Source organism: Giraffa tippelskirchi, chromosome 2 (genome assembly GCF_054371585.1).
Source record: "Giraffa tippelskirchi isolate mGirTip1 chromosome 2, T2T-mGirTip1v1.2.pri, whole genome shotgun sequence".
Classification (NCBI taxonomy): Eukaryota; Metazoa; Chordata; class Mammalia; order Artiodactyla; family Giraffidae; genus Giraffa; species Giraffa tippelskirchi.
Window position 1 is genome coordinate 64230389 of NC_137276.1, and position 14463 is coordinate 64244851.

The 14463-nt window shown below is 39.8% G+C and overlaps 1 protein-coding gene across 6 annotated transcripts in view; it reads left to right on the top strand.

The window, feature by feature from the left end:
• Positions 1-14463, top strand: part of MICU1 (mitochondrial calcium uptake 1) — a 225417-nt gene that overhangs the window by 176534 nt on the left and 34420 nt on the right. For all 6 annotated transcript variants that reach the window (XM_081566451.1, XM_081566448.1, XM_081566466.1 and 3 more), the window contains one exon: positions 3946-4083. In XM_081566451.1, coding sequence (XP_081422577.1) covers positions 3946-4083 — 138 coding nt within the window. The remainder of the gene's footprint in view (positions 1-3945; positions 4084-14463) is intronic.

Here is a 14463-nt window from a genome sequence, read left to right on the forward strand (position 1 = left end):
CATCTTCTTAATTCAGTCATCTATTGATGGCACTTGAGTTCCTTCCGTGTCTTGGTTATTGTAAATAGTGCTGGTATGAACATTGGAGTGCATGTGTCTTTTGAATTAGTGTTTTCATTTTTTCCAGATAGATATACCTAGGAGTTGAATTGATGGGTCATATAGTGGTTCTATTTTTAGTTTTTTAATGAACTTCCATATTTTTTTTCTGTAGTGACCTGCACCAATTTACATTTGCACCAGCAGTATAGGAAGAGAGTTCCCTTTTCTCCATACCTTCTCCACCATTTATTTGTATACTTTTTGATGATAGACAGTCTGACAGGTGTGACATGATACCTCATTGTGGTTTTGATTTACACATTTCTTTAATAATTAATGATGTAGACCATCTTTTCATCTGCCTGTTAGCCATCTGTATTTCTTCTTTGGAAAAATGTCTATTCAGGTCTTCTGCCCATTTTCTGATTGGGTTTTTTTGATACTGACTTGTATAGGCTCTTTGTATATTTTGGATATTAACCACTTCTCACCATTTACAAATATTTTCTTCCATCCCATAGGTTGTCTTTTCGTTTTGTTGATTGTTCCTTTGCTGAGCAAAAACTTTTAAGTTTAATTAGGTCCCGTTTGTTTATTTTTTTTATATTATTTCTTTTTTATTTCATTGTTAATGTTATTTCTTTTTATGTTATTTCTTGTCTTAGAAGACTGATCCAAGAAAATACTGTGACAATTTATGTCAAACTGTTTTTTTCTGGGAGTTTTATGGTTTCAGGTTTTATGTTTAGATCTTTAAACCATCTTGAGTTAGTTCTTATATGTGGAATGTTTTATATATGATATGAGGGAATGTTCTAATCTCATTGTTCTCTATGTCTTTCCAGTTTTCCCAGCACCACTTATTGAAGGGATAGTCTTTTCTCCATTGTGTTTTCTTGTCCTCGTGTCATATTAGTTAACCCCAGGGTGTGTGGGTTTATTTCTGGGCTCTTTTGTTCCACTCATCTTTATGTCTGTTTTCATGCCAGTACCATGCTGTTTCTATTACTGTAGCTTTGTTAATACAGTCTGAAGGAGCAGTGAAAATTGTGGGTGGTACCCTGGAACACACGTATTCTGTCCCACAGGATCAAATAGAATGGAATTTCTTAATTGTCCTACTGAAGTGGAACTTAAGAGGATTTATCAATATCTGATAAATAAAATACAAGCCAATCATTTGAATTGCTTCCAGATGTATAATTAGAAGCTTTCTACACTATGATAATTTTGCAATAATCTATCTTTCCCCAAAGACCCTCTTAGGACCTTGGGGATTATGTTATGTGGTGCCACATGATGTCAAGCTATTGTCCTTGAAAATGTAGCCCTAATGCAGGTCCTTGAGAAACTACCCTTGAAGCTCCCTAGCCTAGTAGGTCTTCAGTGCTGCTCCAAATCTAATTATAGAGGAGGTAGTGAACTTTGAAGTGGGCTATACTGCTTGGAGCTGAGTTTTGTAGTTTTTAGGCTTCCCTGGTGGCTCAGACAGTACAGAATCTGCCCGCGATGTAGGACACCTGGGTTCGATCCCTGGGTTGGGAAGATCCACTGGAGAAGGGAACAGCTACCCACTCCAGTTTTCTGGCCTGTAGAATCCCATGGATAGAGGAGCCTGGCAGGCTACAGTCCATGGTGTTGCGAAGAGTCGGACACTCATTCCAACCATATCAAAATATTAACAATAATAACAATGATAGAAAAAGACAAGTCTGTGTTTTCAAAGAACATTAGTAAAAATGCTAATTTGAGCACTTGAATTGTTACTTAGGGATCTCCACTGGAAATTGTCTTTACTGCTTTGAGACGTGGCAGAGGTGAGGTTGATGCCCCTGTGGAGAGCAGATAAATGCAGGCTTTCATAAGCCTGAGCACACTGCTGCTGCTGCCAGCACTTTAAAAAGAGACATTGCAACCTTGAATCTATCTTGTGGGATAAAACTTAACTCATCTAATTCAAATTTATGGGATTTCTCTACAACTGTGAAATCTCCCAGATAAAGGTAAAATGAATGCCCTAAATAGTTGAAGCCTAGGAGAGCAGGGATAGCAGCTTTGTTTCACTTGCCTTGAAGAAGCCCAACTTTGGCCCGGGTATCACATGTCACTGAAAATCTGATTTAAACATTGCAGAAAGTATGTTCATTTGCAAAAAATTTTATCAGTCCTCCATTTTTGTTTCAGGGTGGTTAATTGAATCAAAAATCAAACTTAAATTAAATCCTGAAAACCTTTGGTATTGTCAAAAATTAATCAGCTGTGTAGAAGTGATGGTGTGACAAATATGAAATACTGAGTGGTTGAGTTAAAAACAAAGCTTTTGCATAGTATTGATGATGCTGATTTCTATGGAAAGAGTTTTGCTTCTCACTCAAATATGACTAAGCACCCTTGCTTTATAAGTTTATCCAAAACAACATATTGCTATCCTATAGGATGAATATGTACTAGTGTTTAGAAGGAGGAAATAGTATGTTTTTGAGATAACAGTCTTTGGATCCAGACAGAGCCACATATGACTCCCAGCTCTAACTTCACCTACCTCAGTTTTCTAAACTGTAAAATGGAACTGATAATGTCTACTCCATAGGATTGTCACAGCAATTAAATGAAAGATTGTATGAGTGAAGTACCTGGTTCATAGTACACTATCAGCAAATGATTGCTGTTGTTAAAATGTAATTTGTGTGTCTTGCTCACTGACATGGTCTGACCAATGAGAAGACAAAGTGTATATTGATTTACCAAACTAAGCAAGGAAATAAAAACTAAGAGAGACTTTCACCCTTAACTATATACTTCCTTATTTTATATCTTACATGTAAACCTTATCTTGTTACTAGATGGTAAAGTTCCTAAGGACAGAAACTGAATCTTCTTTCCTGTACCCTGCAGTGACTAACACTGCTGGATAACTGGTAGACATTCAGGAAATGTTTGTTGACTTGATCTTACTTAGCAATGTCTTATGTCTATATATAACCCTCTTAGGAGAATAAGATTTTGCCCTACCTTGTAGGAATCTGAAAGTTTCTTTGTAACTGTTATTTTCCAATAAAACCATGGGGAAATTTTACCATGTTGAAATCATTTTGCTTTCTAATTGGTTTCTAGGCCCATCTTTAGCCATTTTATTATTTAGACATTTATATATATCATTAACACTGCAGCTGGTATTGAGATAACTTCTCTCTGTTTTTGAATGACAATCTTAGTTTTCTGATATTACTTAGATTAGCTCAAAGTTTTTTCTGCTTAGCTTTTCCGTCTGTATATTTAAATATGCTTAATCATTTTTTGTAGCTTTGTGATAAATCTGCATGTCTAGTTGAGGCATCGTACACTCTATACATTTTTTTTCAAGCTCTGTTGATGTTCTCACATTTGATTACCATTTGGGGGGAAAACTGGAAAACACATTGCTCTTCTTTGAAATCTTTAGAGGTCTGTATAACAATATTAAGTACAGATCAAGGAACTGGTATGTACAATTGATCAAATTTATAATTAACTTTTAAGTTTTCTCTGAGTAACAGAGATGTGGATGATCCAGAGAGCACTTATTACTAATAATATTACTGATGAATTTGAATAGAGTTTTAGCATTGTTTTTATTCTCACAAGGAAGTTCCTGATCTAGAAGATACATACAGGAGACGTTATAGCAGCTGTTTTGTTGGTGAGAAAATTGACTCCTAGAGTAGTCGAGTAACTTAGTGGCAGATCTGGAATATAAACCCAAATATTCTGTTTCTAATTTTTTAAAATCTTGGTGAGAATTATAGTTCAAAATATGATCCCAGCCATCAGCCATTCTCAGAATCCAACAGTTGATCATTGCACATCCCATGTCAAAATACGTTCCACTTGACACCATGAACACTCTTTCTGTTCACTTTCCAGTTTGAACGCCATGACCCTGTGGATGGGAGAATCACTGAGAGGCAGTTTGGTGGCATGCTGCTGGCTTACAGTGGAGTGCAGTCCAAGAAGCTGACTGCCATGCAGAAGCAGCTCAAGAAGCACTTCAAAGAGGGAAAGGTAGGTATCTTTGCCTAGAGGAAACCATGAGAGCATATTGTTTCTGCAAAGGTACTAACATAATGAGAGTGAACTAGTGACTAATTATGACCAATTTATTTCTGGTACTTGAAAAAACAAAAATAAGCAGTTTGTGAAGAAGAATGGATAGCCTCGAAAGACCCTAGGTTTTTTTGTTCAGATCACAATGTGACCATGAACTGACATAGTGAATTGAGAGAGACTGGTTCACCAGGGGAGGTATATAGTTCACTTGTAGATATCTTTGAGTTTAACGTGCCTGTGGACTACCCAAGTAGAGATGGTTAGCCAGCAGTTGAATATTCAAATCTATTTTAGAGGACTGAGCTAGGTTTGGGAATCATCAACACACTATTAGAATTAAAATCATGAAGATTGATGAAGTTATCCAAGGAGAATATTATACAGAAAAGAACCGTGAGCCAAGGGCAAGATCAGTTCAGTTCAGTCGCTCAGTCGTGTCTGACTCTTTGCGACCCCATGAATCGCAGCACACCAGGCCTCCCTGTCCATCACCAACTCCCAGAGTTTACCCAAACTCATGTCCATCGAGTCGGTGATGCCATCCAGCCATCTCATCCTCTGTCGTCCCCTTCTCCTGCCCCAAATCCCTCCCAGCATCAGGGTCTTTTCCAGTGAGTCAACTCTTCGCATGAGGTGGCCAAAGTATTGGAGTTTTGGCTTCAACATCAGTCCTTCCAATGAACACCCAGGACTGATCTCCTTTAGGATGGACTGGTTGGATCTCCTTGCAGTCCAAGGGACTCTCAAGAGTCTTCTCCAACACCACAGTTCAAGTGGAACACTAACATTTAAGCAGTTCCAGAATGAAATCTTGAGGAAATGGTTAGAGGAGTACCTAGAGAAAGTATTGAAATCAAAGCCAGGGAAGAGGGTTCAAAAACTAAGGGATCTACAATGTCCCATGGGAAAGAGAGGGTCCAGTAAAATAAAATGATAAATACCCATTGGTTTTGGTGAAATGGTGACCTTTGGGAGAGTTGTTTTATTACAGTGGTCCAATTGGAAGGCATATTAAACAGAAAGTGAGGAAGCTGAAAAAAAGGAAGGAAGAAGGAAGAGGAAGGTTCTGGAAAGAAGGAAATAGCATATGTTTAAAACTCTGAGGCAGTAGTATATTAACTCTGCTTGGGCTCCTATAGCAAAATACTATAGACAGGGTGGCTTAAAAAATAGAAATTTGTTTTCTTACTGTTCTGGAGGTTAGAAGTCCATTATCAATGTGTCAGCAAATTGGGTTTCTAATGAAAGCTTTCTTCCTGTCCTGTAGACAGCCACCTTCTTGCTCTGTCTTCACATTACCTTTCCTTAGTGTTTATACAGAGAGAACATGCTCTCTACCATGTCTTCTTATAAGGACACTGCTGCTGCTGCTGCTGCTGCTAAGTTGCTTCAGTCGTGACTGAAGTCGTGACTTTAGTCTGACTCTGTGCGACCCCATAGACGGCAGCCCACCAGGCTCCCCCGTCCCTGGGATTCTCCAGGCAAGAACACTGGAGTGGGTTGCCATTTCCTTCTCCAGTGCATGAAAGTGAAAAGTGAAAGTGAAATCTCTCAGTCGTGTCCGACTCTTAGCGACCCCATGGACTGCAGCCTACCAGGCCTCTCTGTCCATGGGATTTTCCAGGCAAGAGTACTGGAGTGGGGTGCCGTTGCCTTCTCCAATAAGGACACTAATCCTATCCAATTGGGGCCCCAGCATAGTGACCTCATTTAACCTTAATTATTTTTTTAGAGGCTCCATCTAATACAGCCACAGTAGGGGTTAAGGCTTCAGTGTATTAAGTTTCAGGGGTGAGGGGACACAAACATTGAGTCCATAACAAGCAGGAAAGACGAATCTGGCATGTGTAAGGAGCTAAACGGGGATTATTGTGGTTGACGAATACTAACAAAGAGGAGAATGGCCTGAGATGAGGTCTGAGAGGAAGATGGGGGCAAGAACCTACAAGACCTCGTAGGCATGGAATGAGTTGGGATTTTATTCACAGTGCAATGAGAAGCTATTAAAGAGTTGTGAGCAGGGAAATAGCATGGTTGTGTGTATGTTTAAAAAGACAACTCTGGATGCTTTATGAAGAATAGTTTGGAAAGGAGCAAGCATAGAAGCAAAAGACTGAGACTAAGATTATTAGAGATTTCAGGAGGAGATGAATGGGTCTTTTTTGAGCAGCATTGAGATTGGAGACCATGGATTTGTGTTGACACTAGTCAACACTGCTCTGTGAGAGCCGTCAGAGCTGCACCTGGTACAGGAAGAAGGAGATGGTAGAACTGAGTCAGTGTCTGGGGTCTTCTAGGTGGTGGGATGAAGAAACTGAACCAAAAACTAGTAAAGAAGCCAGATCTCTTAAAGATCATGTACACGCACAGAGAGACACACATACACAAACACACACAACAATGCAAGGGCTAGACCCCAGATCTCATTCTCAGCCCAATACCCTTTCCACATGACAACAATTACCATTTAGCCATGCCTGAAAAATTGACCTAACATTAAACATGTTCCATGAGGGATTGCTAAGGTAGTGTGATACAGTAGAAGACTTGAGTTCAAGCCCTGCCTCAGAAGTTTCTGTGGATGTTGGATAGATCACTTAACTGGCCTCGTAAACTGAGACCCTTGTCCTCTATGCAGGCTCTAAACTTTAAAGACTCAGTAAGAAATAGAATTGCCTGGGCTTGTTTCCATTTTCTTAGTCTTTGTGCAGGAAATCTTGCTTGAATAGCATCACCCCCAAGTTGGTAGAAAGCAGTTCTTATCAGCTAGAGGTTTTCCTCCATACCTTGGGTGTTGAAAAGCTGAAAGGACCTCTGAACAGGCTGTGGACTGCAACTGAGAGCAGGCTGGATTCTGAGAGAAAGTGTCAGCTTCTCTGAGCAGTCCAGCCAGTCTGAAGGTGTGCTCTTGGCTATGAAGGAAGACTCCTTAACAAAAAGTGATAGAGGACAATGCTTCTCTCCTAAAGGGAACTCCTATATTACCTAGTACACAGCTCATATCTATTGGAAGTTGTAATTTCAGAAAGTTGATAACAAATATCTAGGTGAATTTTGTAGGGAACACACGTTTCTGTTGACCAGACCCTTTTTTAATGTTTTAGCTGCACCACACAGCATACAACCCCACCAGGGATCGAACCTGCAATGCCCCACCCCCATCCCTGCATTGGAAGCATGGAGTCCTAACCACTGAACCACCAGGGAGATCCCCTACCAAACTTATTTTTAAAGTTTTGGTCTTGGCATTGATTTGACCTTAAAATAATTTTCTATCACTCCCCAGGTGTCTCAGTGGTAAAGAATCGGCCTGCCAGTGCAAGAGACACAGGTTTTGTCCCTGGGTCAGAAAGATCTCCTGGAGAAGGAAATGGCAACCCACTCTAGTATTCTTGCCTGAAAAATCCCATGTACCAGAGGATCCTTGTCCATGGGGTTGCAAAAGAGTTGGACCCCATTTGGCAACTAAACAACATTATCAATCATGATAGGTTAATTCATTATTTGATACGAATTTATATTTAAAAGCAATAAATTGGGTATTGGAGACATATCCCTTGACGAAATAAAGTATTCCAGCTTTGGCAGGAGTTAATTTAGGACCTGAAGACCTTGCAAAAAAGCCATGAAGTTCCCCCGCCGTCCCCGCCGGCGGGCCGTCGCCCGCGTCCCCCGGGGCGCGGCGCGGCGCGCCCCGCCGCGCCTCGGGACCGGGGTCCGGTGCGGAGAGCCCTTCGTCCCGGGACACGGGGCGCGGCCGGAAAGGCGGCCGCCCCCTCGCCCGTCACGCACCGCACGTTCGTGGGGCACCTGGCGCTAAACCATTCGTAGACGACCTGCTTCTGGGTCGGGGTTTCCAACGTAGCAGAGCAGCTCCCTCGCTGCGATCTATTGAAAGTCAACCCTCGACACAAGGGTTTGTTATTTAAAAAAAAAAAAAAAAAAAAAAAAAGCCATGAAGTGAAAAGACAAATTTTGTCAGGTGATAAAAATCTGGGGTGCTAAATTATTTCTGGCCCAGAATTTCTAGCCTGCTTTAGCAAGGAGATGGAGATTGATTGTACTCTCATGTTGGTTAAATAATTTGTGAACATAGCAATTAACTAAAATGAGAGTTAATGAAGGGCCTTTCCTCCTAAGGTTACCAGTCCATCTCTCTGGGACCATTTCCTGTTATAGGGGAATGACTGTCTGCTTTCTAATTGCTTACTTTATTCCACTCTGGATTTGTTAACATGAAAAGGTAAGTTTTCATTTGGCACATGTTAATCACTTTCTGTGTGGGGTTCTGTACAAAATTTCAAACCAGAACTAAAAGATTGAAGGTCCTAGTGGTGGTATTAAATAAATATTTGCATATTAGTGACCATACAGTGCTTCACAGCCATTTTTCTTTTTTGTGTTTCTAACGGCTTTGCTAGATCTCATTTTGCGTTTGAGAATATAGAGACAGAGAAGAAGAGAAATTAATGATCTGCCCACAATCTGCACTAAAATCTAAGGCTTCCTATTATAGATCTTGTCCCTTCTCTTAACAAAATTCTGTTTTTCCTAACCATACTCTTCCTCTAACCTAGTCCTCTGGACCTGGTTTTCCAGTAGGTTCACTTGGGGAACTTTTCAGAAATGTGGTTGTTGAGACCCTCTTCATTATTATTATTTTTTTTTAATATAGTTGTTGAGACCCTCTTCAAATCAACTAAATCAGAAACTCAGTGGGTGGGTCCAGGCATCAGTAACGCTTAAAAGTCTCCCCAGGTGATTCTAATGTGCAATGAAGCTTGCCAGCCACTGGGCTGGAAAAGTCTGCTTCATCAGTGTCCCTAGTTCTGTCCCTGAGTAACAGCTGGACGAATTGGGGAACCTGCCATGCCTGGAAAAATGACTCTGTTCATGCTGTGAGTAACCACCATGTTTCTTATTTAACAAAGGCAGATTTTTCTTTTCTTTCTTTCTTTTTTTGTTTTATGGAAAACGTGTTTTGTTTTGGCTTTGTTTTTAAGATTAGTCCCTAACCTCTATCAGATTTTCCCCATTCCCCTCACTGTCTTTTTTTTCTGTGAATTTTTCTTCTAGGTCAAATGTAACTCGACTTAAAATTTTTTTAAACTTTCCATCCTTCAAATTATCTTCTTCTCCTCATTAAAGGAAAGAGTTTTCTGAGACTTCACAGGTATAATTCACAGTGTTAGTTCTCTATGGTTAAGAGTGCAGATGCCACAAGCTTTAATAATTTAGCAAATCCACTGAAGAATGAATTGAAAGTTACAGTTCAGTGGCAGACATTGCTATATTCAAAACCAGGTACTGTAGGATAAAAGATAAAGCCATCACCTATCCTCAAGAAATATGTAGTCTGTAATAGTCTAATAAAACATATATCTATGCAAAGACCTAATTTCATATCAATATTTATTGAGCACCCATGTGCCAGGCACTCTTCTAAATATTGGGAATACAAGAATGAGCAAAACCAGGTGTCTGTTCTCATAGTGGAGGAAGATATAGTAAATAATTATAATACAACTCATGTTAGGGTCCTTTAATGGACCGGGGTCTGGTGGTCCAGAGTCGATGATAAGAAAATGAAAGAGAGAAAGATAGATAGAAAAGGAAAGAGAGAAAAAAAGAAAGACACGGGGACCCAAGCCTGTGGTGGAGGAAGGGAAGGGTGCTTTAATGATCTTTCTATGAGTATATATATGCTGTGGTACAAGAAATTTCCTTTGACAATGATAAAAATCAGAAAAACAAACGTACGGCAACCGTTACCAAGGGAATAAGGGAGTAATAATAGTCACAAGGTCAGAAGACAATCCATGTCTCAAGAAAGAGGATCGAGACTAACCAGTTTTGTCATAAGGAGAATGTTTACTGAAGGAGACCCAAGCCTGTCTCATTCCATGACCTCTGTCCTGGGAGCAGCTTGCCGTTCCACTGATAAGGAACAAAGGTTTTATGAGAAACAGCATGTAGGAATCCTCCTGTTAAACATCCCCTGATAAATTCACTCAACTTTGAGCCTCTTAAAAGCACCGTCTTACTCATCTTTGCCATCCTCTGTATGATGTCTCACAGGCAATTGTTTATCAGATGCATTGATGGATGTATATTATGTATCCTAATAAAGATATAATAAAACTATTAGGTTATTTTCCTTGTTTTCTGTGGATAATATTCATGTGATCTCTTCTGTTCACATATTCTCATAGATACTTGAGAGTTGAACCCACATTGTGGTCTTCATAAGATATCAGATTCTAGAAACATTGATCACAGAACCTTTGAGAAACTCTAACTCCAATTATTGGGTGTCCACCAAACCACTATGTAGTATAGCACCCAAGATGTGGCCATTAAACTTAAAAGGTTAGAATTCTGCTTCACTGATTTGCTTTGTGTTACTGATTACCTTTGAAACCTGTACCTCCCTCAAAAGAGTACCAAGCTGTGAGTTACTATTCAGAGATTTAATTTTACTTTTCCCCCTACTTTATTTTCAGTTCTCCCCACCCCCAATACAATTAGTGTCATATACCTCAGCATTTTCCCTATTTCCTATCCCTCAAGGCCCTATACATACCAGAGAAGAGAATATATTTCAGAACATAACTGAGTAAATTCATTACTACTAGTTTTGTAGTAATGAGCCTGACAGCTTACTCGGAACTTTGACCTATCGTTTCAGTTAAGTTCAGTTTAGTAGCTCAGTCGTGTCCGACTCTTTGCGACCCCATGGACTGCAGCACACCAGGCCTCCTTGTCCATCACTAACTCCCAGAGTCTACCCAAACTGAAGTCCATTGAGTTGGTGATGCCGTCCAACCATCTCATTCTCTGTTGTCCCTTTCTCCTGCCCTCAATCTTTCCCAGCATCAGGGTCTTTTCAAATGACTCAACTCTTTGCATCAGGTGGCCAAAATACTGGAGTTTCAGCTTCAACATCAGTCCTTCTATGAACACTCAGGACTGATCTCCTTTAGGATGGACTGGTTGGATCTCCTTGTAGTCCAAGGGACTCTCAAGAGGCTCTCCAACACCACAGTTCAAAAGTAATTCTTCGGCGTTCAGCTTTCTTTATAGTCCAACTCTCACATCCATACATGACTACTGGAAAAACCATAGCCTTGACTAGACAGACCTTTGTTGGCAAAGTAATGTCTCTGCTTTTTAATATGCTGTCTAGGTTGGTCATAACTTTCCTTCCAATGAGTAAGCATCTTTTAATTTCATGGCTGCAATCACCATCTGCAGTGATTTTGGAGCCCCAAAAAATAAAGTCTGACACTGTTTCCACTGTTTCCCCATCTATTTCCCATGAAGTGATGGGACCAGATGCCATGATCTTAGTTTTCTGAATGTTGAGCTTTAAGCCAACTTTTTCACTCTCCTCTTTCACTTTCATCAAGAGGCTCTTTAGTTCTTCTTCACTTTCTGTCATAAGGGTGGTGTCATCTGCATATCTGAGGTTATTGATATTTCTCCTAGGAATCTTGATTACAGCTTGTGCTTCATCCAGCCCAGCATTTCTCATGAAGTACTGTGCATATAAGTTAAATAAGCAGGGTGACAATATGCAGCCTTGAGGTACTCCTTTTCCTATTTGGACCCAGTCTGTTGTTCCATGCCCATTTCTAACTGTTCCTTCCTGACCTGCATACAGATTTCTCAAGAGGCAGGTCAGGTGGTCTGGTATTCCCATCTCTTTCAGAATTTTCCACAGTTTATTGTGATCCACACAGTCAAAGGCTTTGGCATAGTCAATAAAGCAGAAATAGATGTTTTTCTGGAACTCTCTTGCTTTTTCGATGATCCAGTAGATGTTGGCAATTTGATCTCTGGTTCCTCTGCCTTTTCTAAAACCAGCTTCAACATCTGGAAGTTCACGGTTCACATATTGCTGAAGCCTGGCTTGGAGAATTTTGAGCATTACTTTACTAGCGTGTGAGATGAGTGCAATTGTGCAGTAGTTTGAGCATTCTTTGGCATTGCCTTTCTTTGGGATTGGAATGAAAACTGACCTTTTGTAGTCCTGTGGCCACTGCTGAGTTTTCCAAATTTGCTGGCATATAGAGTGCAGCACTGTCACAGCATCATCTTTTAGGATTTGAAATAGCTCAACTGGAATTCCATCACCTCCACTAGCTTTGTTCGTAGTGATGTTTCCTAAGGCCCACTTGACTTCACATTCCAGGATGTCTGGCTCTAGGTGAGTGATCATACCATCATGATTATCTGGGTTGTAAAGATCTTTTTTGTACAGTTCTTCTGTGTATTCTTGCCACCTCTTCATAATATCTTATGCTTCTGTTAGGTCCATACCATTTCTGTCCTTTATTGTGCCCATCTTTGCATGAAATGTTCCCTTGGTGTTTCTGATTTTCTTGAAGAAATCTCGTTTTCCCATTCTGTTATTTTCCTCTATTTCTTTGCACTGATCACTGAGGAAGGCTTTCTTGTCTCTCCTTGCTATTCTTTGGAACTCTGTATTCAAATGGGTATATCTTTGCTTTTCTCCTTTGCTTTTTGCTTCTCTTCTTTTCACAGCTATTTGTAAGGCCTCCTCAGACAGCCATTTTGCTTTTTTGCATTTCTTTTTCTTGGGGATGGTCTTGCTCCCTGTCTCCTGTACAATGTCATGAACCTCCGTCCATAGTTCATCAGGCACTCTATCAGATCTAGTCCCTTAAATCTATTTCTCACATTCACTGTTTAATCGTAAGGGATTTGATTTAGGTCATACCTGAATGGTCTAGTGGTTTACTGAGTACTTTTTATATACAAGACATTAATTTGTCTTCTCCCTAATTATCACATCTTGTTCAGTGGGTATGATCCCCATTTTTGAGATGAAAAATACTTTTTCTGAACCTTCGTTATTTGTCTAAGAACACACAGTGTCTTAAGAGGTAGCACTAGGATTTAAAACCAGGCTATCTCATTCCAGACTCCATTATCATCCTACTAATGAATCTGTTTATTGTCACTCTTTACTCTCTATGATTTGAATAAGCAGATGAGTTTGGAGTAAACAAGAAAAACAGTGTTACTAGACTGTAGCCTATCTCTTAGTGAGATAGCTAGAAAGGTAAATTATGGAACCAGATTGTAGAGGACCTTTGTATACTACACTAAGAAGTTTGGGGGCTTCCAGTTGACACTGGGTGTCACTGATATTTTGTCAACAGTAGGAATGAACATATAAAGAAAAGTGATGTTTCAGGACATTTAGATTCTTAAAGAAATATAACTAATAGAAATGGTGTAACTTCCCCCTACTGCCAGGAACCAACCAGTTGAAGAAACCTCTGGGCTTTGCAATGGGAAGATGCTTTGTTGGAGCAAGACAAGCATAGTAACACCTCTGAAAGGGTACCCACTTGTTGACAGTGACCACATGGAGGGTGGGAGACTACATGACAAGAGTAGAGGAAGAATTACTTTGTACTGTACAAAATATATTACCTAGTATAAAAATAATGTAAATGTTTTTTAAAGCTAAGCAGAAAAATTGAGCAGATAATAGATTGGTGAGAAGCATAGCATATAAGAAAGAAGGAAGGAGACTGTTCCTTTTTTTTAATGGGCCATAGAGGGAACTCAGGCAGTTGGGTTAATTCCGGGTAGATGGGTTTACTATGACCAGTTAAAAGACAACACAAGAGAATCATCATTACAGTGTGTCTATACCACCCATGGCCTCTCGATATGAGATACTGACTTTACAGCTGACTCCAGAGGAAGCCAAATTTTCCTTCCTTCTCTTCTCATTCTACTATAACTGCCTTTTATTTTTTAACAGTTTTATTGAGGTGTAATTTATATATCATAAAGTACATATAAATTAGTGTACAATTCACCCATGAATGATTTTTTGTAAAGTGACACCCATCATTGATTTTTAGCAAATTTAGTAAATTTGTAGTCATTACTGCAATATCTAGTTTTAGAAGATTTCTATCACCCCGAAAAAGAGCCCTCATGCTAGTTTATAGTCAATAGCCATTTCTGCCCTAGTCCCACACAACCATAAATCTTCCTTTTGTCTCTATAGACTTGCCTTTTCTGGAAATTTCATATAAATGCATTCATATAATCATTCTTCTGGCTTCTTTTACTTATAGTATTTTTAGGTTTATCCATGCATACAATAGAATACTATTTACTATCCATACAGTGGAATTGTTGTTGTTGTTCAGTCACTCAGTCATGTCCAACTCTTTGCGACCCTATGAGCTGCAGCATGCCAGGCTTCGCTGTCCTTCACCATCTCCCTGAGCCTGCTCAAACTCATCTCCATTGAGTTGGTGATGCCATCCAACTATCTCTTCCTCC